Source organism: Corvus cornix, chromosome 4, assembly GCF_000738735.6.
Source record: "Corvus cornix cornix isolate S_Up_H32 chromosome 4, ASM73873v5, whole genome shotgun sequence".
NCBI classification, from domain to species: Eukaryota; Metazoa; Chordata; class Aves; order Passeriformes; family Corvidae; genus Corvus; species Corvus cornix.
The window spans coordinates 62801491-62828687 of NC_046334.1; the positions used below are offsets into that span (position 1 = coordinate 62801491).

Here is a 27197-nt window from a genome sequence, read left to right on the forward strand (position 1 = left end):
TATTCTCCTCTCCACATACAAGTCCATGCTTCCTCTGGGATAAACTAGGATGTAAGATTGCTAAATGGCCAAGGAGAACACCTTGACAAAGCAGTATCTGGTGAAATATCTCTCTGTGGATCCTGGCATTTTGCAGATCATGCAACCAAGAGTCCCTTTTCTAGGGTGGCATGGCTTGTTGTCTCTGCAAACAAATGCAGAACTTCCTCTCTAGTCCCCATCCAGACCTTCGTGTACCTCTGAGAGCCAACATCTACAAGCCCTGACACTTCTGACATCTCAGTGTGAGCAGGAAGGTTACAGAACAAAACTTGGTTCCCTGGTTCGTGAGAAAAATGTTGGCCTGCCTCTAACCTTAGACTTCTCCAAAAAAAAATGAGCTGAGGTAGTTCAGGAACACAGGCCCCTGGAGTTCTTAGCTAAATGAAGGGTATCTATTGGTAACCTTGGGCTCCCTCACCCTTCTGCCTTAATCTGCAAGAGCTGTTTTAAGGTTTCTAACACACAGACTGTCTTGATGCATACTTAAGAGATCTAGATCCATGACTGGGGCTCTTTGGGCACTACTGTTTGAACACAATAATAATTTTTTAAAAACAACATATACAAAGTAAACAGGAATGCCCTATGACTGCTTTAAATGACACATGATGTCAACTAAGATAAGGGACTCCATCTGACATTAAGGTAGGAAGTCACTGGTATCTCATTTGCACTGTATTTTATGGATTATAATTTCAAATTATTCAGTTATTACCAACATTTTAAGAAATACTTTATTTTTTCCCAGTAGATAATAGAGAAATGGATCTAAAATTATGTACATTTTAAAGTCACATAACAAGCAGACTCTTCTTTCCTGAGTTGCACGTAAAACTGTGTTTCAATATAAGAATGAACAGCAGAATTTGAACACTTCTACAGAAGTATGACGTTGAATAACATTTAGATTACTCAGGCCCATGCTGCTGTGCCATCTGGTGGCTACTAGTCTGTAATGAATAAGCAAGAAAAAATACCCACCAAACCTTAAACATCCCTCTTTTCAAAGTCTTTCTCACAGTTTTCCCCTATAAATTAATTTTGGGTTGTTTTGGTTTTTTTACATTTATTTTTTTGCTGTCTTCAGAAAACAGAGAATCAGTGGTAATGAACTACATAATCATAAAATTCCTACAATCTTCTGGAAAGATGGTCAAAGCCATTATATTTGAAACCAGGATACTTTAAGATGTCTATATTGTATTTACTGCAATGACATATTTTGAAGGACAATACACTATCTGTAACAAACTGAATCAATAGAAAGAAGTAAATTTGAGGCATAAAGAATGAAATCCTTGTTTACCATTTTAAGTTTCTGTCTTTATACAGAGCTACATAAGTAATACAACAGTTTAAATAATTATTACATAATGATGTTTTAATGCAGAAATCTACCTCTGTTTCCTCTCTGTATCTCCTCCCTATCAGACACCTTTGGATAGTAAAGTAGACACAGTAAGGCCACTGGAGTCCATGACTAAGAAATGGAGCCAGCTTCTTTTTTATTTCAACTGAACATACATAATATGGAATAAAATAACTAGCCTTCTCTTTCTTGTCTGTAGTCTAGAAATCCCATGGTTTAAACAAGATACATCGTTTCTCTCTTGGGTCTCATTAGTCTTACATCTTTACTAAAAATAAAGCTGTCTGTGGACCACCACTACCCTTCCTGTGGGCTAGAAATCAACAGAGAAAATAATTAAAGGCTTACACCCAGATGGGTGCAGAGGTTGATAAAGTTCTTTACTCAGAACTTAATGCATTTTTTTTCCATTATTATTGTTGCAGAGTCTATAACTGCAAGACTGTCTGGGGATATTCACAGAATACCAGGAGCACTTCACATTTTAAAAAGTGAGGAAGGCTGAAAGACTGTTTATTCAGACAGAAAATACTGAAATCCAAGATCTTTCAGTCTGGGGTTTTTTTAGAAATATCAAAAATTTAAAATCACTAGTGAACACTTCAGGAATAAAGACAGAACTGATACAGGGGGATCTTTGCACCATTACATTTTGAATGTAATTAGAATATTTTCTCTTTCAAATGTATTGACTTACCCATTATCCAACCCATTCTGCCCAAGTTTCTTTCCTACGTCACCTACCATCACACCTGGCATTGGTAGGAGAGTTTTTGTATCTCGAATCTGTAGAGAAGTGAAACACAACATTCCAGTAGTGAAACAATGTAAGTTATTGGCTGAATTTTTCAAAGGTTGAAAATATTCCCATCTTGTACCCGTTATTAATGATAAAGAGATGTCTCTGTTTCTTTCAAGCACATAATCCTGGATATAACTTGTACTTATGCATCCTCTCATTCAGGACATAGATGCTTTAATGAAAATCCCATTGGAAGATGACACTAATCACATCACTGTGTTAAATATCCCTTAACACTGATGACTGCTCTCATCAGATTAGCACTGAAACCTCTTCAGGTGTACACAGACACAGCAGGAACCAATGGAATTTTTATGTAAAAATCAGCTTTGAGATATTCCCTGATTCTGTAATAAAGTCTGTTCAGTCTGCAACTAGTTCATTTTACTATGTACAAGTTTCCTATTGCACTGACATATTTTATGATGCCTTTAATCTTCTAAAATGATTTCTGTGGTAGAATTTTGCAGATTTCATGCAGATCAGCCTGCAGCATTGGCAGACATAAATCATCTTAAGCCCCATGCAAGACTTTCAGGACTTCATATAACACAGATGAGTTCTAACTAAGTACCACGATCATCTGGAGACTTTTCAGCTCTTTTGTATTTTGAGAAATTTTGCAGAAAACTGACAGTATAAAACTAGCTCTACAACCTTCACAAAATCAGTGACCATTTAAAAAAAGTACACTGGTTACAACTGCAATGAACTGTGAAGGCATTAAATAAGGAATCTGCTGGTCGGGTATAAATAACAGCATAATGAAGTTTTTAATTTGAACCTACTCCTCCCCAAAAGAAAAAAAGGATTAGCAATATTTCCACTCTACCTGTACAATAAAGGAATGTAATCCTTGGCACTGTCCATCAGGAGTATAGAGCTGGGCATACAAAACGGCATGAGTAGCATGTTTCCCCATATTACCAACCCAGAACTTTGCAGCTTCAAAGTCAGGTGTATTGATGACAAATTCCTGTAGCCAGGAAAGAAAAAGAAAATTATATAAATAATAAAAATCAGGTCACAGCTTTTCTTTTTCATTACCCTAGTAATGTTTTGAAAACATTCATTAACTGCCAGGATTTTATTCTGTACTGCATTCTAACACCTGAGATCTCTCTTATTGTGTTCAACTTTGGAGAGAACACATGTAGTAAGGAAAGAATTTCAGAGTTCAAAAATCTCATTACTTCATTTACCACTGTAAAGCCTGAAACTCAGCTTTTTTAACTGCTCATTTAAGCAGTTAAAAAAAAAAAATAAAGCAGACTAATGGATTGGGAAGCATTTCCTAGATCTTAGGTTAAACTGAGCTGTGAGTTCAAGTAAAGAACTGAGAGGGCTATTTCAACTGTGAGAGCTGAAGCCTAGGCAGGGACCAACTCCTTCTTACACAGTTTTGTATGGAAAGGAAGCCTGGTTGACAGTGTGCATTAAGGACTGACCTGAGTGCTAGGATCAAACGTGGCCGTAGTCCGTATGCCTTTGGTGTTAGTTCCATGGCTGAGTTCAGTCAGAGCAAAACATCCAAAAATCTAAATAAGGAGATACACTGCACAGTTCAAGACCACTTTCTGACATTAATTAAAACTGCAAGACTTTCAAATGATTGCAAATGCAGCTATTGGAAAGTAAATTGGCAAAAAAAACCCCAAAACAGGAAGTGATAAAGAGCAACAAAAGAAGCACAAAGCTCAGTTGAGGTGCACTCAGAATATTTATCTTGCAAAATCAAAGAGGGTCTGGGCAGCCAGTGAATGCTGCTCACATGGCCTAGAGAGGAGAAACTGTTTAGGATTGGCACCTTCTATATCAGGCAGGCTGCACTTATTCTGCAGAGTACTTGGTCCTGAGTCTCCACTGAACTCCATGTGGTGTTTCTTCGCATTAAGACATTATTATTTCCCATTTTATAGCATTAGAATGGAATTTTTATGGCAACACATCAAGGTTAAGAGTATCCTAGTAGGATACTCTTAAATGACTCTGGACAGAGCTTAAACTGGTGTAGTGTCATCTATATTGCCTTTTGGGAAAAGTTCCTAAATCTTGTCTGTATGTTAACTTGGACAGCTTAAAGCATATCCAGGAAGTAGTTTATGAGCTAGCAGTGAGGACAGCCAGAGCTCAGTGCTTGAATCTGCTCCATGGTCTTTTCTTTTGCCATTTAGAAGTACCTAGGTATGTAAAGAGATCAGAAATAACACAAAAGTGCAAATAGTGATGCAGTTCTGGTAGTGTCCATTTCTCACAAATTATTAGAAAAAATTACCTCCATGCTATAAATTTGTTTCACAATGTGTGCAAACCTCTTAGAAGCACTTATAACTGGTCCTGCAAATACCTGTAAAAACAGAATTATGAATGAAATCAGTGTCCTGTGATGAAAAGCACAAATTGCACATGATTTTTAATAGTGATGTCCATGATTTTTAATAGTGATGTCCAGTAAACAGACCAGGGAAAGTGGGCTGCGCAGTAAACTATCATTAGACTGTGGCTGGGGGAGGTAAGTCAGGATTTGATCTTGTCAAGGCCCCTTTACAGATGACTGAACTTGTCCCAGCTCTAACCTGCTCAAGCCTTCATTGCAAATGCTTAAAAATACTTTCCACTTGTCCTTAGTGATGTTCCCTTGAGCAAAGGAAAACTTAAAGACTATTTTAGTTCATTTTACTGCAAATGGATTGGGAATTGAAGGTAGCTGCTTCAGGATCAAACAAGAATGCTGATTTGGAAGCTACCTTCAGTTTTCCTACAAGTATATTCACACAGCAAAACTCTTACTTCCTAGATGCTCCCCAGCCATGTGAATAGTAACAATTAATTAATTCAACTGATATTATTTGACCAGCTATGCTGAGTATTCTTTGTGAGAGACCCATCTGGGAAGCAACTGAATAACAGAATACAGCCACTGATGTGAGAAATTTTATACTGGTTTCCATTCCTTCTGGATTCTGCCCTTAATTAAGACACTGGGGCTTAGGCAGGTAAGTTTCTGATACCTGCAAATCTTTAGCAAATACACAGCCACCAACAACCAAGTTCTTGAGCTGCTACTGCCCTAGAGAGGAGGCAGAGGAATAGACAAAAGACATCAAAATTTTTCTGTGTATCTGTCTGTACTGTTTCACCTTTACTTTCCAGGTGAGATTCCAGTGGAGACAGGGGTTTAACAACAAAGATTACCCACAGCTCTCTGATTCTTCTAAACAGTTAAAACTTAGTTCCATTTTTGGAAAGAAAGGACGAGGAAAATATCTACTTTTAATAAAGTATGCATAAAGCAACAGAATTATGGTATTACTTAAATTCAAACACTACCACTATAGCCCTTGAACTGTACTTACAACACAATGTAAGGCAAGCTGGAGAGATGGAGACCAATCATACATTCCTATACAGAGAGTCATAATAAAACTCCTTAATGGGTTCTCTATGATCTCTTGCTGAGTAAGAAATTCATACTCAAAGAGCCTTTTACAGCGCAGGAATGTCAGCTCCTGATATTTCTCCCGGCACAAATCTTCTCCAGGATGATGTGCAAAGAGAGGATCATTTTCCAGAGCAGAGAAGATTCTGTTCTTGAAGGGGAAAAACTGACATGAGAACGTTAACCTAAAAGCATTAACAAAAACAGTTAACTTTCTTCCAGAGCAACACTGGGTCTCAAACTACAATTGTTTGCTGGAAGGTATAAACTTATAAAGCAAAAATTTCAGAGAATTAGAAAATATATTTAAATGGTCTGTCATTATATATACAACTCATGCAGCTAAATTTTATGAAATCTCCTTCACCATGAAGTGATTCCCTGATTCAGTCTGAATGTACAAGAACAGTATGGTAAAACTTAACTTGCTTCCTACAGCAGCTTCATTATCTCAATATATGAAGCTATAGCCAGAATCTAATAGGCAAAAGTCCCTCAGTCTGAGGATAAAGGTAAAAATTCAGGGGTCACATTCAGTTAGAAATACGCCATGACGGTAAAGCTATTAAGCTACCACAACTACTCTGTTCCCAGATGAAAGTAAAAAAAGGCTCCATTTAATGGAACCATCATATGCAGCCCTTCAATGTGGGGATGTGCATCTTTTAATGTTTTAATTTGGATCCTTTTAGTATTAGATAATATATTATGGCATTTTTTTATCTCAGAGCTGTGTCTTCAAGATATCCACATCTTGTCTTTCACGTGAGAAGGAAGAAACCCAGACTTCCTGCGCTTTCCTTTGAAAGGCAGTCATTCCCTCTCCGTGTAAACAACACTACATGCCCACACAGCTTTGAAATTCCTTCAGACACAGAGCACTTGTGGTTTTTTCTGTGCTCGAACACACACCACTCAGATACAGAACCAGGCCTTTTTGATTTCTCTGATCTACCTGCCAGAATTTTTATAATTATGGTGAAGATTCAAGATTAGCTTAAATCCATGTACATCTACACCACCTTCAGAAAACTAGTTCCTTCTCCTCCTACACCTCCAAGTCATGCATTTCCACACCATCTCTTGTGCTGCAGTTAATCTTGGTAGGGTTAGCTTTCAGTGAGGTACACATGCTCATCTCCAACTGCGGTGCCACATAAGCATTAACACAAGCACAGAAGATTGTAGGAAATTAGGTCAAAGTAAGACAGAAATACTGTTTGACAGTGGCTTGAACTTAGCTCCCCTTAAGTGCCTTGCAAGACCATGGGGTGTATGATTTAATGCAAACAGTAAAGAAATAAGGTAGAATGTAGTTCTTTCTCAGTTTGAAATGAACACTCAAGCTCTGAAATGCACCACCTGCTGTTCTCCCCTGTACTGATGTTCAGTAATTAAATGAGTCTTATGAGACAGCAGAGTAGATTGCTTAAAAGTTCAGGTCTGTTCTGAAAATTGGCTGTGCAAATCAAATTTCTTCATGCTCCATATTTACAGAGTATTATTAACCATACTCCCTTTAAAAAAACCATACTTACTGCCACAGATATCTCCACAATTAAAACATGCTTACAATTCTTGCAAAGTTTACCTTCAGCTGGATGATATCTTCACCATCTATGAACACTGCCATCTCCTTCCAGTTGAAGGAAGCTTTCTTACGATATCTGGAAAGCGGGCCTTTAGGGAAATCTGGTAGCAAGCTATCCCATAAATTTTGGTGGCTAGTCATTTCCTTCTGATTCAGTGTGGATGCCATTGTTAGCTAAACTGAAGCAAACAAAAAAAGATAAAAACACAAACTGAAGCACCACAGATGTCTGCTTTTTAATAATAAAAATAAATTTAAAGAGTCATTAATTAAATCCATGGACTTGTTTAAATGTATGAGTACAGAAGTGCAGAGCCAACTAAAAGCTTGCTCTTCCGTTTGTCTAATTCAAGTGGTTGGATACAAAGTAAGAAAAAACGTGTTTGATCCAATGTAAATGAATTACATGGCCGCTGTTATTAAAATATGAACTAAATATTAAACAGGGACACCACAGGTTATCACCATATCATGTAATAAGAAAGGAAGAGATAAAAGACTCCAGCAAGAAAATACCACGTCTTAAGCAACAAGCGGAGTAAGGTCCCATGAAGCCTGCTGGCAACTCGTGTGCATCTAGGGGTCAGGCAAGAGCACTACAAAACTGCACAGACCCTGCAGGATTTCCTTGTCAGTAGGTACAAATACACTGGTTCAGGAGAGAAGGAGAATCTTGCTTTTCATTAGAACCCGGCCCGAAGAAGTAGAAGCTGGTGTTGGAGGGCCCTCTGCTGCTCACGGCACATCCAGCGATCCCTGCCCACACACAGACGGCAGGAATCTCTGCTATGCTTGGAAGGTGCAAAAACCATCGGGCAGGGTGGTAGAATCTGGCCACGATTCAACACGACTGGCTGAAAGAAGCAACTCAAAGGTGTAGGTAGGACATCCTGGCCCAGGGCTGACCAAGTGCTCAGTATAGACTTTGAATATAATGAAGTACAGAAACTACTACTTCAGCAGTCTGCTTTTACCACCCTTTTTTCTTTCCCCCTCATCAGCTTGATGTATCTCCTTGATACCTCTCTTTTCTTTCAACCTTATCCTTTTATGGAGGTCATCCTCTAGTTCTGAACAGTACAAACATAGTAGAAATGAACAGTAGGACAGTATTTCTGCATGTGACTTCCAAATCAGTTCTAGGAAGATGCAGCTCCAGTACTGAGCAACAAGTTTGGAAAGAGAGAGGAAAAAAAAAAGACATTGAGAAAGTGTTTCAACCTCCAGCCAAATAAATATATACTACACTTCTAACTGGAAAATAGGTAAATCAAGCAGCAGTTGGAGGCTTTTTACTCATAAAAGAGAAAAAAATTACTTGTAATATTGCATCTAACTTTATTTACATTGCAAATCAGTGATATTACCCAAATGAGGAAACCTAAGAGTTCATAGAAAAAGCATTCTGTACTTAAAATACATTACAAATTCTCTGACTTCGTGTAATGTTTTAATATGATTTGGCTCCAAGTCAACAGTTTCAAATCTAATAAAGACATCAAAACAGGTAGTAACAATAGGAGATAACAACGGGCTCCCCTAAAGAATAACTTCAGTGTTAATTTCAGCCTTGCTCTGGAATTTTGAAACGTGTGTGAAGGTGGCAGTAAAAACCACATTATTTTCAATTTGCGAAGAACTGCTGCAGTTTCACTGCGAAATGTTGAGTTGGAAACCCTTTTTTCCGTGGAAAGTGCTCCTGGTAGTAATTCAAATTCATACCCGGACACCAAAACCGGGTCACAAATCACGAGGGCAAAGGTCAGTTTGCAGGGTACTATCATCAATTATCTTGCGTAACAATGACACAGCTCAGACACTCGGTACCCGTCAAGAATAATGATACCGTGCCTTTATTCTGCCAGATGACATAAACCAGTGTTTTGGTTTATTCCATGTTCTAGCGGTTCTGCATTTCCGAGCAATCTGCTGCTGGCAGTCGCCCAGAGCAGGACAGCCGCGGGCAGGGTAAAGGCAGGGGACGAAGCGCTTCTGCAGGAGCCCTGTGAGGGCTCATCACACGACCGCTGTTCGAGCGGCCCAAATTCATGGCGGGGCCTCGCTTCTGCTCAGACAGGGCAAAAACAGATTACATAATGTACTGTTATTTGCTAAAAAAAGTGTACCGAGACGTCTCCTTGATGGGCCGGGCTGACTGTCAGCCAGCCGTCCCGCTGTAGAGTTTGCCCTCAGGAAGCGTTTTCACGCTGCTGCTCCGCACCCGCTGTCGCAGCGGCACAGACCTCCCCCAAACAGAGCTGCACATCCGCTGACGACCCTCCAGCCTCACCCCCTGCTGGGAGCTGGCGGCTCCCCGTGTTTTCAGCCGCAGGACAGCACCGCAGCGGTCTCTTGCGGCACTTGGGGCCTCAGAGCCGCAGACCAGGCCGAGAGGACCCAGTACGTACCTGCAGCCGCCGCCGTCTCCGCCTCAGGAACTGACGGGAGCAGCCTGCGACGCGCTCCGCCTCTTGGCGCGGCGGCAGCGGGCGGTGGATGGGGCTGGTGGGGACGGCGGCTGTGCGGGACCCCGGCGGCGCCGCGCTGCCCGCGGCTTCTGGGCGGCAGTACGCGTGTGGCTGGAGAAGCCGCAGGTGGCCAACAGGCGGCTGAGCGGCGCCGCTGTCCAGGCGGAGGGGGACGGTGCCACTCGGCGAGGGTGGGGAGATATCTCCATCCTTCGCCGCCGGGAGGGCTGGCGTGGGCGGCGGCGGGCAGGAGGGGCGAGCCGCGGGGCCCGCGGAGCTGGGCCGGCTCTGGAGGGAGGTGCAGGGGCAGCTGGCTCTGCCGCCGCCCCTCACGGGCTGGGGCGGGCCCGGCGAGCTCCGCGCCGTGCTGAGGACGCTGCTGCCCCGGGGCCGCCCGCTTGCGCCCCGGCCCTGGAGCTGGCGGTGCAAGGTGAGCGGGGACGGGCGGGAGGCCGGGACCGCAGCGCTCCGTGTGAGGGGCCGGGGCTGTCGCAGACCTCTCCCCTCAGAGACTGGCTCGCAGAGAGAAATGCCGCTTTTTTCTCCCGTATTTGTGGGAACGAATTTTGTCCTGATCGTGTACTTTCGTTGTTGCGTTAGGAAGCACTGAAGTTTCAGCAGTTGAAATCCAAATTACAGAGGTCAAATTCCTGTGATACTCAGGAGCTCCTGTCATGAGTAAGCTGCTCGCCCACAAACGCTGCTCGTAGCGCAGACCTAATGACGGGCTTGTAAGGAGTGGCTGTAGTGTTTGGAAATGCAGAATTACTGTAAAGAATAGGCAGCTATGGCACCTGCCTGCAAGTGGAAGTGTTTGTATCGACTTTCTTAAGAAAGAAGCTCAACTTGTTTTGTTGGATTTTTGTTTTTTGTTCTTGTTTTGGGGTGGTTTTTTTACACTGTATGATGATAATACACTGCAGTAAATCCTGCTAATATAAAGAAACTTACATAGGGTAGAATTTGACACCATTTTCAAGATAAATTTTGGAAAAAATGTTGATACGGATTAAATTCTAGTAGTAATGTTTTGAAAAGAGTCAATTCTAGAAGCAATTCGATTTATAATTCAGAAAGACATATAGTCATTTATGGGGCTGACTTGGGATATTCTTGTGGCCTAGGATTCTTATCTGATAACTTCAAAAAAATCGGAGCCTTCAAAAAAAAAAAGTATATGTTGCAGTTTTATTTTTTCTTTTGATGTTAAGAGAAGATGCTCCTGAGCTGCATCTAGAGAGCCTATCTCTAAGAAAAAGTCTGGGGGACTTTTTAAAATTAATTTTTTTACAATTAAAAAATGGTAGAGGTGGAATTTCTAAGGATGAGACAAGACAGCACGACTTAACATTTGCTCTACTGCTAATTATTCTTTCTTGTCTCAGAAAATTTCGGAGTCCATTGAAAATTGATTATGTAGCCAGTGCAGCATTTTTACTTGCAAGAATGTTTGTTTTGATGGTAATTAAAAAACCATTTTCAAAACTGAGAAGTTAGTAAGTTATTCTGAAGAAATTGCCCAGAGGTACACAATAGATAAAAAGATTTTTAAATTTTTGCATGAAGTAATACTGCATACACACCTGCTTCCCAGGACTATGGATTTTCTGTGGGATATTGAAAAGCAGCAGTCATATGCTAGGAAAATCTTACTGTTTAGTTTTTACTTTATTAAAATAGTTAGATTTGATGAAAATGAATGCTCCTGGTCAGCCTTAGATATTTCGGAAAAATCATGCAATAGAATGCTAAATTTTGAGAATTTAAATGATCCAGTAGTTTGAGATGTCAGGAACACCAAGAAGCAGGTATGTTCCTAGCATTGTGGTTCTTCCTCTGTTGTCTTAGATCTCGCCTCGCTGGTTTGCGGGCAGAAGTTAATTTTGTTGCTAACCAGGGTGGGCTGCACCATGGAATAATAATCTCTTGTTTGCATATCTTTTCAGATGCTTACAACGGAACTGTGACCTTTCTGCCTTTGGAGGAAAACAGTGAAGGAAAATACTTGGTTAAAAAGTGCAATATTTATCAAATTCAACTTAAACACATAAAAGATGAGGAATGGTAAGTGTGGGAGTGAGAGAGGAAGCAAACAGTAAGTTATTGTAAGAGTCACACAATGGTTTAGTATTGGTATGTAGGCAATTTAGATTTTATAATTTTTTGCTTGATTAGTAAATTACAGTAGTGGTGTAATATGAGTGCATAGTGTTCTCTAAAAAGAAACATCTACAATACTCAGAATAACGTAAAACAAACCTGTTTCACCTTTGAATGTATACATTGACTGTACCTGACTGTACCTGTGTGTGGTCTAGAAAAAATATGCCTCTTGTGATCACGAGGGTGTAGCAGTGCCTGTGAGAAAGGTTCTGTGGGTGTTAATAAGGGTGAGGGTCAAACTGGAGTTGCTGTAAACTCACTGAGCTTCAGTCACTGAAATGTAGATCATTCACTTTGGTCCTGAGCATCTGGGGATGTAGCTCTAATAAAATCTGAATAAAGTTAGAGATTATGAAATAATGAGTTGTGACAATGGATATGTTTTTCTCCGAAATTTTCCTGTTATTTTTCAGGAATTTCATAACTTGACTTATGCTGTTTAGTGTTTGGCTATCTTGTGAAATCAGGTTGCTCATCATATGTGAGTCCTCATTCATTGTGTTAAATGCAGCATGTACTCTTATGTACAGTGTTTGAATTGAGAGATAATGAGCTACCAAATTCAGGGGAGACTGTTTCATGATTCAGTAACTTCACTGATTTATTTTCCTTTTGTTTCTCTACATATTTACTCATTTTCCAGTCTAGTTTTGTATCTCCGATCTGCTGATTTTCTCCATTTAATCCTTGTTTTCTCTGTCCTTGAGATGGCTGAAATAGTGAAATACTATATTTATACAGTACTGTATAGATAAGTTATTTGTTTGTTTGTTTTTAAGGTCCATATCTGTTGTAGCTCCATTTCCAGAAGATTGGTTTTCAGATGGAATTTTGTACCCCAAACTAGCATGGCTTGGAAACAAACTTTTGTCCAAACTGGCTAAATGGTCCGTGGAGCAAAAGCCCAGTGAGTTTAAAAGTACACTCTCACTCATTTCAGTAGCAAAATACAGCAAGGTTTATCAGGACCTCAAAGAAAAGTACAAAGTGATGGTAAAGGTAAGTTTAGCAGTAAATGCAGTAATATTATCCTTCCATTTTTGTTTACTTTGTGTAATGAAGCTGCTTCTTTCAGTATATTTTTTTTTATAATAAAAGAAGCAATTGAATTATAATATGTGATTTTTGGTTTCATGTTTTGCTTTTTTTTTTTTTTTGTATATATGGAGAATAAAACAGTTTAGTACTTGGAACAATTTAATTGGAAAAGCAGGATTTAGAGCCAAATTCACTATAAATGTTTGGAGGAGTTAGGCATTTTTCAGGATGTATCACTTGTGATAAAAAGGAAGGAGTAGGTCAGTGGTATAAACAGTCATCCACATTTTAGAAGGCACAAATAAAACACCTCTTTCTCAGAAACCTTTGGATACTATCTTACTATGTGTTTGAGTTAGAGGAGCAGTGTTGTAATGTTTTTTTTCTTATCCCGGAGATCCTGAAGAGGAACAGAGTGCTGTATGAAGTAATGTCTGTGTTATTGCAAACTTGGCTCTAGGTGCAAGCAAAAAATTTGGTAAATGCTTTTGTAAAACATAAAATGAAAATGCTAAAAGGTTTTACTGTTAATATTTCAGTACTAACAGGAAGATACATAGGAGAGGAGAATTAGATTTTTGGGCAAAGCAGTGATTCAGTCTTTAGTTCTGCAGTAGAATTGGTGGTGTTGAGCCTTTCAGTCTTTGTTTCAATTCTTTATTTACAAAGTAACACTTGGGAATAATACTTGCGCTTTCTGTCTTCCTACTTCAGGTTTTGATTCTTCATGTTCTCTTGTGCCAGGATAATTCTAGGTCTGTTCCCTTGTGAAATGAAATTCTCAAATGTTCATGTTGTCAATGTTGCACAGGTATAAGATACAAATTTTTCTTGTGAGAAAGTTAAGCAAAAGATCCATGGTTGTTACAGAACAGAGGCAGCAGTTTACTTGTAACCTGTACACGTGGAGCCAAAATATTCTTAGAAACTTTATTGTTTGGTTGAAAGCAGACATTCTTTACACCATCATTCTTTCATGTGACTCACAAAACCAATGAGTCTTTATATTTTCTGTGTATATTTTAATGAGGTTAAAATGCAAAATCTGTGAAGTCCAGAAACGTATTGAAGTGAATAAGTGTCCAAATTGCTATGTCTGAGCATTTTTAAGGTTATTTCAAATGATGCAGAAAATAAATTTTTATCTATCTTTTAAATCAATTTTTTTTTCCTGAAGGTATGGCCTGAAGTGACAGATCCTGAGAAATTTGTTTATGAAGATGTTGCCATTGCCACTTACTTGCTGGTAGGGAACTGCTTTACCTAATTAATAATTTACCACTAATTACTAATGCTGTAAGGTTCTATTTCCTAGTAATAGGACCTCTCTAAAGAAGATCATTTTATAAGTAAACAAAAACTTCTTCGTGAAGATATGATGAAGATTTTCAGTGCTCTGTCACAGAAAATTTATCGTCTACATAGACAAGATTTTTTTATTTCTAAGTGAGAAAGCCAAAAGCACTGGTGTAGAAGTCGTAAAATGGACCAATTGGAGATTAGGATTGATTGTTTTATAAATTTTTCTATTTCTTGTTCATTTTATACTAAAGGTTTTTCACTGCTGTGCCTTTCCCTGATAAAATTTCAGCTCACATCCCATCTTCAAATGTAATAAGGCCAGCTGTAGATGCTAGGAATGCAGATAAATGCTTGTTGCAGTTTTCTCAGGCACCTACCTGCTTAAGATTCTATGAAACTTCTGCCACCTGCAGTTCCTAGAAACTTCAGGTTTTTAAAAGGCATTAAAATATAGTGTCACTATGTAGGCACAGAAATATTTTTTTCTGCCATCCAGGGTGTGGTAAGAGCATGTCTACCTTGAACTATACTTGTAGCATCTTACCTAAATCAGTATTTGTAAGTAAGTTAGCTCATTTAGAGTACTCATTGAGGACTAATTTATTTTGATAATTAAGTGTTTAACCCCTTAGAACCTTAGATACTGGCTTGTGGAAAGATCTATGTAATAGACTCATCTTTACCAATTTTACCACTGTCTTAATATTCGATGTTGAAAATTAGGAATTTAGTTGTAGCCACAAGAAAATTCTGGAGTGATAGCATTTTTGTACATTTGAATGTTGGTTTACAGTGATTATGTGTTAGCTAATATATCAGTAGTTTTCAGAAAGTTATTTATGTCATTCAATATACAGTTCACATAAATGAAAACTTAAAGTATGGTATTAATAACCTAACCTGCCGCAAAATGTTCAGGTATCTCTATGATGGCGTATGAAACTCATTGTTTAGAAGTACATTACACAAGTGGTTAAGAGCAGGCAGGTTCAACGTTAAGTTATTATGGATTTGTGGCATCTACCTGTGACCTAATTTTATTCTGCAGTCATATTGAGGCCACCCACTGTCCAGGGGCATCCCCAGGGGAGTAGCTGTTGAGTTTGTGTTGCGAAAAACTCTGCAGGAATTGGAGGATAGGTATGATCTGTAAAGGAGGTAATTAGGGATTTCTAGCATACTGCCTAGTGCACCCACATGCAATGATTGGTAAATCTAAAAACATAATCCATAAAATTATCAGGCTATGTTTATCTTCAGCTTCTTTCCCTCTAGCAAAACTGATATTCAAAAGTGACAATGTTACAAATACTAATTTCCATAGTTAAATACTCTTCAGGGTTTTTGGTAGTCATAGTAAAAATCCAGAGTGCAGAGTTATGAATGTGTGATCTCTAACTTTTCATTGAAGGAAAAAGAGTTGGAAAGTGATAGAGATTAATCCATGCTCTGCAGAGAAACATCCACTTGTTAATTATGAATTACATATCTGTGTAAAAGTAGCTACTTATGTACAGATCAGGGACTAGAATTTGGCAAAAAGCTTTGGAGTCCCTTAGCTGATGTAGAATTTGGGGGAGTTAACTTGTTAAGTAACACTGTTGCTTTGTTCTCTAAAAAGGGATGTTACATGTACCAGTATATCACCAAGTGATTACAAAGAATATTTATTTTCAGCTCTGCCATTAGTGCTTTCTTTAATACAGTGGATATAAATGCATCTGTGGTGTTACTTGCAGAGACACTTTTGAACTTTACTTGGTACTTCTCTTGCACTGTTCTCCTCTTGCACCCATTGTTTTAGTAACTTATTTTACATTTATGCTCATTCTAGCCCTGAGTGGTAAAGCCCTGATTAATTTCAACTCCCAGTGACTCGAAAGGGAGGGGAGGATGTGCTTAGCAGTTAGAAACTTATTGATATTTTGCAACATGATTGTTTTCCCACTCCATAAACAGTGGCTTTTTGGTTTTGGTTTTTCTTTTTTTTTTCTCTAAAGTTATTTTACCTGTGAGTGCAGTGAATGTTTTCTGTCACATCTGCATTTCCAGCTTTCTCCTTTCATCTCCAATAACCTTTGATGCTTTCTTATAGGGAAACTTGAGAGCAGAAGTCTAATATGTTTTGTTTTCTTGTCTTAGATTCTTTGGGAAGAAGAGAGAAAGGAAAAAGGGTTGACCAAGAAACAGTCATTTGTAGATCTTGGATGTGGAAATGGTCTGCTGGTTCATATTCTAAACAATGAAGGGGTAAATAGAATGCTTTTTAAAATAATGATTAAAAACTAGATGCTTTCCTATTATCTGGCATGCAAATAGCCAAAAATAAATTAATTCATGTTGCTGAAATAGGATTTTGTCACTCTAATTACTAAGAGAAAATTGTACCAGAGCACTAGAAACCTTTCATTTATTTATCTATTTTTATTAGTGCATTTTATTAAAATTCAAGGCTATTTTCTCTGAGGTAAGAAACTAAGAGGAAAAAGTAATGGTGTATTTTAGTTATGCAAAAAGGAATGTGGCAACTTGACGTAGATTCTCTCTCACAAGATGTGTTCATGAACTTATTTTTATCCAGACTGAATTCTTCTTGTGATGTCCTGAAAATGTTTTTCTGTATCTGTGAAAGCAATCCTTTCAAAGATATATAAGATTTCTTAATTGAAGATGCCTAACAACATACTGTACTTTTGGGAGTGAAAATGTGGCAACAGCATAGTTCAGTTTCTTGAGGCATAGTTTCTGAAATAGCAACAAAAAAAAAATGAGACTAAACAAAACCCATTGAAGTTAGGTCTGTCTGTTCCAGAAAATTGCATTTTCCACTTTTGGGAGAACATGGGAAAATTTGTAGAGGAAAAGAAGATCTCTTATTAGATAAATAGATGTCATTGGGGGCATAGGGAAATGTTCCAAGTTCTCCTAACACAAGGTTTCTATTCTTGCGTGGCCAGAAAAATTTTGTCTAATGAAAGCTGCTGGTTTCCCTGTGGACTTTTCATTCATTCAGTACTGACAAACATGGACTGTCAAAAAAATAATGTGTGAGAGTGTTATGAGCCTTTTTTTTAATAATCGATTTTGCTTAGTTCTGCACAAGGTTCTTGAATTTCAAATACTACACATTCTTCATTTCTTGCTTTAGTTTCCAGTCTATTTCCTTTTCCCTTTAATTCAAACAGGGGAAAAAGTATTTGGGCTTCAGTAGTTAAAAGGTGGTTCTCCACTAAGGACTGCTTAGAGTAGCATTCTTCTTTGAGCCCTGTGGGCGCTGCAGTAGTACTCACCTTTTGAAAGGTTTTGATGCTTTAAAAACAAACAAACAAACCAAAAATCAATACCTCTGCTTTTACATTTGTAGAGATACAGATTTTCAAGAGCAGTCTCCATAGGTGTGCCCAGATAATATTTTGAACCAGATATATTCATAAGGTTTCCTTGTAATTCCTGTCATATTTCAAAAGGAAGAAAGGAATTAAATTTCAGGTTCTGCCTGAAATGGCAAAGTTGGTTTTTGTTATGTGTCTAAATTTTACCATAAATGAAATAATCAATGTTAATATGTACATTTACTGAGCCTGTTTGAAAATCTCTGCTAAAAGTAGTATTTCAATTGACTTTTTGTTGTTCAAATATTTCAGCATTCAGGCAGAGGAATTGATGTGAGGAGAAGAAAAATATGGGACATGTATGGACCAGAGACACATTTAGAGGTATTATGGAAATATATGTCAGTCTTACTGATACGTACATTTATTCATTTGTTCATTGTTTCAGGTTGTATTGATGCAAGTGTAAGGAAGCCTACTGGGTTACAGACAGTTGTCTAAGTGACCCATGGATTTGGTATGATGCCACCCATATCCCTTGGGGGTCTGTAAAGTACGTTGTAATGGGAATTATGAGAAAAATACTGTATCGTACCCTTGCATATATATTTGCAACTTGCTTATTTTTCAGCCAAGAACCACTGGCATGATTTCTTACTGCATGTACAGACATGCACACCATGAAACAAGCTTTCTTTTTAATGGAGCAACAATATTAAGCAGCTTTGTTTGCACTACTAGTTCATAAAAGATAATGAAGCCACTCAAAATTTTGGGTATTTTCTTGAAAGTGATTCTGACCTTCTAGTGCTATGTTCTGTTTTGGGGACAAAATTGTTGTTGAACCTCAAAGGAGCCAACCTAAATAATTGCAATAATGGCTTTTAAAAATGAAGAGGAGAATGAGTCTGAAAAAGGGATTATATTTCAAGTTCCATGTTAGCGTTTTTATGAATAATTTGAGCACAGAAACATTCACTTTGATTCGAGGCATTCTCAATCTGATACTCATTAAAGCATGGTGCCAATGAACAGTTGCCCTTTGGAGATGAGGTGTTCCTGGTTTCTTGTTCTGCAGAGTCTAAAATTTCTCACTATGTTCTCTCAAAACTTGTCGGCTCCCATATAGTAAAATAATTTTCCACCTGTAGTTATTCTCTAGTAGTATTTTTTAAAGTTCATTCAACATATCTTTGAATGCTAACACTTAAATTAGTGAAAGAACATCAGTTTTCGCAGATAGGAGGTGAAGATTTCAGTGTTGTGTAGCCTTCTCTTTGCCACTCTGCCATTTTGGGTACAGGTTGCCAAAACTGCCATATTCCTTTGCTCCAGTCTGCAAGCAGTTCTTACTGAAAACCTTCAACAAACAACCCAAAACATCAAGCTGTGGTGCTCCTTCATTCCTGTTGTACTGCATTAGGTCACATCTGATCATGCTGAACAGCATTGTCTCTTTATCTTTGTGTTACATGGGCCTGGTTTTGCCCAGAAAGAAACAATAAAAATACATGAAAATATATGCATATGGGGAAAGTGATGATTTATGCTGGAAGGAGCTAGACAGTGAACAGGGAGGGTGAAATAGTTTTGCAAGGCTCCTGTAGCCATAGGAGCCACAGAAGGAAAAGCACCTGCTCACAGCCTGTTGTTACCCCTGAAGCTAATTTTGTTTTGATCTTTACTTACAGCATGAGTTGCAGGGTGGATGTTGCCATCTGTGATGTTCAGTACAATGCTAACAATGTAAATGGATGTAACAGGTGGCACTCTGTATCTCCAAACTGCTGTCAGACATGGTGAAGACAAATTTGATTATGGGTGACTGTCAAAATGGGCAGTGTGGCACTCATAATTCATGCTATGCCTAAATTGAATGATCAAACCTGAAAGGTAAAGTATGAGTAACGTGTTTAATCAACCTTAAGAAAACACTTTCCAAAGACTTGGGGATTTAATATCTAGTAATCTGCCAAAAAGAAGCTTGTTACATTCATTACCTAGAAATGTATATACATATCTAAAAATGATATGTAGTATTTAAAGTGAACAATTTTAAGTGAACAATAGTATTGATCCTTAAGGGGGATTTGGAATGTAACCAAGATAGTCTGACTTCCCTAATAAGTAGTTTTGTTTTGTTTTATTCTTTAATTCCTATATAGATACTGCTTTGCATATATATGTGAATTTTAAGCTCTTAAAACATACATTTTCTATATAAAAGAGATTATGGGCATCATTTTCAGAACTTTTCCTGAGGGTCTGTGGAAATTCAAATCTAAAACTTTTTTCGAATTTGCCCAATAATGCTTTTAATGTTCATACACATTTTCAGGGAAGAGTGTCTACTTGCATGGTATCAACATCTTTCAGTACTTTGCTGAACTTAATTCAAAGTGAGAAAACATATTAGTGAGGCACAAACATTAGAGGCACTCTATACTTTTGAATTTAGCCTGGATGAAGAATTCATCCTGTTTGTTTTATCTGGCAGGTTTTTTTGTTTGTTTGTTATTATTTGTTTTATTATATGTGAATGATAGCGTGTGAAGAGTGGTGTTCTGTGTACTAGGATTTGATTTGGGCAGCATCTGTGAAGGAGGAGAAAATAACAATGAAGCTGTGTTCTGATGAATTGCTATGTGAGTCCTACAGGCTGCAAGACAGCAAATTAAGTGACTTTCTGAAAAACTGAGTTTAGGCATACAAGTGGCAGAAGGAGATTGGCAAGAAATCACAGTTCAGTGTATGATATTTCTTTATATATATTGAAATGCTAGATATCTTAATCAGAGTTGTTATTCCACTTCTTTTCTGACCAATGTTTTGTGGGTGTTTGTTGCTAAATTACTTCTCTGTAGCTATAAAAAATTGCTACCTGAGGAAAACATTGTTGGTGTCTGTGGTGCTCATTCACCTTGTATTTGTAAAATCCATTAAAGAAACCTGTGATAGGATTAACTTACTGTGTTGCTTTGTTTTCTAGGAAGCTACAATCATTCCAGGTGACAGTCATCTCTTCCCAGATACTGACTGGCTCATAGGAAACCATTCAGATGAATTAACACCATGGGTACCTGTAATTGCAGCTAGGTATTTTTGCAGAGGTGGGGGAGTGGAATGGAAGGAATTAAAAAAACGAAACAAACTCCCTATAATTACCTATGTGAGCTTGGTAAAAACTGACAGTTTTGGTTCCACAGCTGTTGTGCTTGGCAACTTTTGTTGCAATTTAATTATTTTTACAAAGTGTTTCTGTGGAGAAGTACAGATGCCATATTTACTTTCTCATAGAATTCAGTGCAGCATTTTGCTTTTGAAGTTGAAAAACCAGAACTGTATTTTAATTCTTTATACATTAAACAGTTGCTTGGTTTTTTGTTGTGTTTTTGTTCTTGTAAATAAAAGCTTGTGGTTCTGCCTTCCCTTGAGCTGTTGCCCTCTTTACAACTAGCAACAGTAATTTAGAGATTTACTTCTGCAAACTAAGTTGGCAAAGTAGTTTCCTTCAGCAAATACTTTGTGAAATGGTATTTTTGATTAAACTAATAGTTCTACTGAAAGAGGAAGTTATGAATATTATTGTATGAAGCTTTGTTGCGTAATAAAAAATTCCATTATTGCTTTTATCTGATAGGTTGTTAATTTTTTTGTTTTCTGAAATAACTTACTGTTCAGCAGTTTTTTATCCTTCTTGTAGGTCTTCCTATTCATGTTGCTACTTTGTGCTGCCGTGCTGCTTCTTTGATTTCCATGGAAAATATAGCCGAAGACAAAGCAAGAAGACTCAATACAGAGAATATCTTGATTTTGTTGCCCAAGTGGGATTTGTATGTGGCTTTCACGTGGAAGAAGATTGTCTTAGAATTCCATCAACAAAAAGGGTAATTTTGGCCTCTGTGTGATTTTTGTCTTTTTTTTTAATCTGCTCTGTTTGAAGCATATGGATGTTTGTTCATTGCTATTGTTGTAAGGTAAGACCATAGTAAGCTTCATTACTTGATACAGTATGCTCTGAAAAGAGACTAAAAATACTTATTGTTTTCTTGGGAATTCTACTCCTAATGTTATAGGTACAGTCCTAAAACAGAAAAGAATGAAAGGTTTCATGATTTTCTCTTATGCCACTATATATGATGGAAAACTTAAAAAACCTTATTTTTTGCCTTAATTTTTCTAGCTGCCTGTCTTGCATTTTTGTACTTAATTTTGCTGTTTTTCATGTTCAATGAAATTCAAAGTGAAATGTTCTCAGAGTAGGAAAAGGTGTCCAGCTTTAAATAATCTGAGGGTCAGGAACAATATTTTTGCTGTGTGATTGTATAACATGATGGATTCTGATTTGTTTACCGGATTTCTTCTGGTGCACCAATACTCAAAAACTAGAATTAAAAACCCCTCAGATGTTACCGAGCATTCAGTTGGTGTTGAATTGTCCTATAGGTAGTGAGAAGCCTGCCTGAACATGTGGAGGTTGTGGCACTGGGTGTAAGTATGGGACTCTAATAGAGATTTACCTGTTTCTGCTAAAATAGGTCAGCTTTATTGGGAAAAGCAGAACCTATCCACCTGCAGAACATGCTCTGATTGACAACCGGATTACACAGTTTATTAACAGTCGTCGGACCTGCGCTGTGGCCACGTGTGACAAACGGGTTGGATTTAAGCATGAGGATCACTCTGATAGTCTGTGTGAAGTAGGCTCAGAACCTCCTGAAGATGAGACTGAGACAGCTGGTACAATCTGGATGCCTGGATTTCAACCCAGAGAAAAAGTAGAACAAATCAGAAATTGTGCTTCCCTCCCTCGGGATTTTGTAGATGAAGTGGTTCTCAATGTGGCCAAGTTGCTGTTAAATGCAGCCCCCCAAAAATCGTGTTCTAATATGCAGGGTGGAAATACGAATACCTGGAATCAAGGAGGTGAGGTTATCTCTCCTTTACATTATCTTTAGCTGGTAGAACATGTCTTTTCCAGCAAATTAACATGTTTGTGAATAGATTTTTAGGAAACCCTGAGAACAGTACAGTTACAATCAAAGGTGGTTTTTTTCCTACTGTGTTTTGTTGCACATAGAAGAATATTTTGAAATTGGTGTGAGGTTTTTTCCTGGTTTACACTTAAATACTAATACAGAATCCATTTTTATTAAACCAAACCAAACTAAACCCACAACTCTACAACATTACCCTATTTGGGGAGAATATTGTGGTTTAGAATATTAACAGAATAAATAGCTATAATTCTGTAAGAGTTGTGTAAGAAGTGCTTCGAAGTGCCATTAGGTTACAACATGATTAGGAATTTTTAGTTTAGTCTTAAGAACAAAAAGAATGTTAAGTTGCTGTTAATTGTAGAAGCAGTCAGTTCTCACTACTACCATCTTTCCATTTTTCTTTATCTGTTTTTATTATTTACTCAGTGTAGTTTGTCATATGTTACTGACTAAGTCTTCTAACTACATGCTTATAAACAGTGCTTATTGCAATTTACATGGTATTGTAAAAAAAGTAGAGCAAATAAAAAGTGTGTCTTATGGTGGACATTCTGACCTGAGTCCTGTAAAATGAAAGCTGCTGTTTTACAGACAATATACATATAAAATATATCGTACATCATATTGTGAGAAAAAAGTTGCTGTGGTACTGGTAGATAATTCAGACATTCTGCTCCTAATCATTACCTTATATAGAAGTTGAATCTTCTTACATAGAAGTTAAGGTTTTATATACAAAAGTTTTAATAACTCTAGGTTTTTTTATTCCAGAAAGCCTTTCCTTGAGAGAAGTGGCAGAACACTTAAATAAAGAGACTTTAAAAAAGCTGAAAAGTGAATGTGGAGGCCTGCAGACACTTCTCAAGAGCAATCATCAGGTATTTGAAGGTAAAGGAGTTTTGAGTTTTGTTTTCCTTAATCATTTATTTTATCTCCTCTATATGCAGTTAAACTTAACTGAAAAATTACCATTGTGGTGGTTTTTTAAATGCTTTTTGTACCTTTGTGGAAAGCTGAATATTCTTTATGTGCCCATTGCTCCAAGATATTGTTAGTAAAGCTCTTAGGAATGAGATTGGTAAAGCATCTATCAGCAAAATGTTCTACACTGACTGTATCTGAACAGACAAACCTTTAGTTTAAGTGGCTTTTTTTTTGTTTTTCCTATGAAGTACTGATGGTTTTGAGGCTGTCAAATACAGAGCAATTTTACTGAAGCATTTAACTGAGGCTTAGCATTTAACTGGGGCTTACCAAGCCCCAAAGTGTAAATGCTGACATAAAACAAAATTAGCTTCCATAAGAACCTATAATTGTGAGGCTTGATGTGTTTATGCAGGTTGTGGTAGCATGGCAGAAAGAACTCAGTAGCAGGTCTTTGTGTCTGGCTGGGTTTCTGATAGCAGTTTTTTGGGTTTGGGGTTTTTTTTTCCCCTGTTGTTCTATGTGGTGACAGTGTGTTTTGTGAAATTGGTTTGGGGCTTTTTTTGTCAGTGTGAAGTTTTGCAAAACTGAAATGTGGCTTTGCAGTAATACAAAATCTTCAAGGTTTTATCAGGATTAAAGCTGGTTCAAATTTCAAAGTGTTTTATGTCCTAAAAGTTCTATGTCTCCTGTAAAATGCTGATCAACTAATCCATGGCAAGTAATCCTGCATATGCAACCTTTTTGTTGCCAGTGGTTAAGTTAAGCAAGTTTAGCATCCAGTAAAGATTTCTGTGCACTGGGCTTATGAAATCCTTTTGAATTGCCATCCATTAAAAAGAGTTGGTCACATGGAGTTTATTGTGTGTCTGAATTTGGTTCCCTATCATTAGGAATTGGTGAAATAGGTTTTGCAATGTGTTACACTGTAAATGGAATGAGTGTTTTAAATTGGCTTGGAGGCTGCTTGCACATTACCTGTGAAGAAAGGTCTGACTTAATCCTAGTCTTTCTCAGTAATTTACGTCACATGGATGCTCCCCAGGGCTTCAGGAGAGACCCTTTGATTCTCCCTTAGTAGCATATCACCATAACAAGAAACTTCTGGTGTTCTGGAAGGACATTGCTCATGCCCAGGAGGACAGAGAAGAACATGGCTACAGCTCTTTTGTCATCTTGACTGATTTTTCTTTTAAAACATGGGAAACGGATGTACACACACACACCCACACCCCCCTCCGAACAAAAAGTGAGTCTCAAAATAACTGATCAGTGGCAGTTATCTTGTCCAATACAAGACTGATTTCCTAGGGAAAAATTATGCTTGATCATAAATAGCTGCCAATTTTTCTTCATCTTTTGAGAGGGATTTTAAAGCTCAGCTGAAATTGCTTCTTGTTTGGCTTAGTATGAGTTCAGGTCTGTCTGTGTATCACAAGGAAACCTGGAGACATTAATTCATCCAGTTCAGACTGTGATATTCAGCTTTCACTGGACTTGTGACTTTTTGAATAGCAATTATCAGAATGCAGAATGGCATTGGTTAACTATCCCAAGCTACAAGTGTGTCATACAGAAGGTGTGTTTGAAGCAGGATATGAAAACAGAGCATGGCAACTTAAAAGTGGCAAATTCTTCCCTCTTCATTTTCACTGTTGTTTGCCATCCGTTTTTTTCTTACACTCTGGCTAACTTCCTTTTATCTATTTTGTTTATACATTTAAGAAGTTGACGGAGGTTCACAAATGTGGGCATGTGCAGTTTATGATCCTAACACAAGAAATTAATTCTAAAAACCCAAAGTGCTGAATCCTTATTAACCAATGATAATTCAGTGTTAGTTCACATGAAGGATTAGACTTGTCATCTCCTCAGTGCAGTATGTTTTTGGGTCAGTGAACTGTGAAAGTAGTAGAAGGCACTTGCTGGTAATCACATTTTAAATGTGGAATCATAAAGTTATGAACAGGGGAAAAATTACAGTTCTTGAAGTTGAAACTTCTTTTGTCAGAACTTGTAATCTAAGTTCAGATGATTTTAGTCTAAGTGATCCCAACTGTTATATTTAAAATGAACTAACAAACTTCTACGAAGATGATCCGAAGGTGCCTCAAACTATTCAGCATCCCAGTAAAACATCTCTCAGGGAAATCAATCAAGCCTTATTTATACTGTGTCTACGTTGTCTTAGTTTGTTGTTACTTCTTTGTTACTTCTTTCTATTTCTGTACAAAATCTGGTTTTGCCTGAGTGATCCATTTGTAGAATGTTTTTTATCCACAGAAAGTCACTGCAATTTTTTCCAGTACAATTGCCATGGCTGTCTATTAACAGCTGCATTTTTGTTTGTTTTTAAATCTTAGTTCTAAATGGGAGAGTTCATATTCGTGACTGGAGAAAGGAGAAACCACCAAGTAAAACTAAACCTGAAGTGAAACGGCGCCTTTCAGCTGAAGCATTTAAAACACGCCTCTGTTGGTTTTTCATTCATCATCCTGATGGTTGTTCTTTACCTTCTGAAGCTTGCCCATATGCTCATGGGACTGAGGAGCTAAGGCAGTCTCAGATAATTAAAAAGAAAAAACATATACAGTAATAAAATGTTGCCACTTGTGTTTAGGCTTGTGTACATAACAGAATCTATGATGGAATGTGGGACTGCCTAGTGCGTGAACATCTGTACAATATGGAGAGATTTTCCTCATTTCTGTGCATCTTATTTTGCAGTTAGTTTACAAGTTCTCCTGTATTTCCAATTCTTTATTTTTTTATTAACAGGGAATAGGTATAGTAAAGTACGTATATATTTTTGGATTTGTTATGGCTTGTCTAGCATGCATTTGTATACATAGAAAAGTTTAAAAAACTTAATTTCCTGCAAAACTCCTCATGATCCTTAATCAGATCAAAAGTACATGATGCAGCATTTTCAGACCCTGAAAATTAGCCTGTTTTGTTCCACATTTTCAAGGAGTGTTAGGGAAACTTCTCTGTCCAATCATCCAGGTGCCACTCTGGCAGCCAAGCCCGCAGCACCTGAGCTGGGACTGAAGCTCCTTCACAGTAGGCAGCTCCAGTGGGCCCACGGTTGCCCTGCTTGATTCCCTACACACCCCACACTCACACAGTCAGACAAGATTCCTTTACTCCCTGGGCCCAAGATTCCCATAGCACAGTCTCACATGTTTCAATCCTTAAAATAATTTAAACTTGGTGCAACAACAAACTTAACAGCTTGAGCTGCTGCCTCTGATGAGGGACCTTGAAGAAAGGAACCCCTGGGCTTTTAAACCCTCACAGGCTCAGCACACAAAGTCTGGGGGTCCTTGGCTCCTGTCTCATCTCTGAGTGTCCGGTGGTACCACAGGTCTCCAGGTCCTTTCCTATGCAAAGGGTGGCATTTCTCAGCCCCTTGCCTGCCTCAGCCTCTGGAGCTGCCACCACCCAGTGCTCAACCTGCAGCTCACACGGCAGCTGCTCACCTTGCTGCCTGCACTGAATGTGTTCCTCTACAGGAGGATTTATGGTTTCCTATGGCTCAGTGGTTCTTGGGAGTAAGAAATGAGAGAGATTTCACTCTTTCCTGGCCTGACAGCTTCGTTTCCATGTTACTATGCAGTAATACTATATAATACACTTCATAGTCCTTTCCTTGCTTTTTATATTGATTCAAAGTGGTTAGTTTGCAAGAGCAACTTTCTGGGAAATTATTGTGGAAAACTTCAGA

The 27197-nt window shown here is 38.1% G+C and overlaps 2 protein-coding genes across 7 annotated transcripts in view; one reads left to right on the forward strand and one right to left on the reverse strand.

The window, feature by feature from the left end:
* The window catches only part of ACOX3 (acyl-CoA oxidase 3, pristanoyl), a 31463-nt gene extending 21727 nt beyond the window's left edge, over positions 1-9736 (reverse strand). Inside the window, exons 1-7 of one of the 6 annotated variants that reach the window (XR_002046018.3) lie at positions 9370-9520; positions 7244-7422; positions 5570-5803; positions 4489-4560; positions 3662-3751; positions 3046-3189; positions 2109-2197 (exon numbers count right to left, since the gene is read on the reverse strand). Coding sequence is in view for 5 of the 6 variants with exons in the window: in XM_039550374.1 (XP_039406308.1) it covers positions 2109-2197; positions 3046-3189; positions 3662-3751; positions 4489-4560; positions 5570-5803; positions 7244-7411 (797 nt within the window). In the remaining variant the exon portion in view is untranslated. The other 5 variants (XM_039550374.1, XM_039550375.1, XM_010401980.4 and 2 more) reach the window with 5 other exon arrangements.
* On the forward strand, positions 9676-26321 carry TRMT44 (tRNA methyltransferase 44 homolog). The gene is given in 14 exon segments (XM_039550376.1): positions 9676-9791; positions 9794-9879; positions 9881-10106; positions 10109-10141; positions 11658-11775; positions 12654-12873; positions 14090-14158; positions 16357-16464; positions 17859-17930; positions 20536-20642; positions 21250-21433; positions 22085-22472; positions 23318-23434; positions 25834-26321. Coding segments are annotated over 14 exon segments (2013 nt in total). The 5' UTR covers positions 9676-9739; the 3' UTR covers positions 26067-26321.
* The last annotated feature ends 876 nt before the right edge of the window (positions 26322-27197 follow it).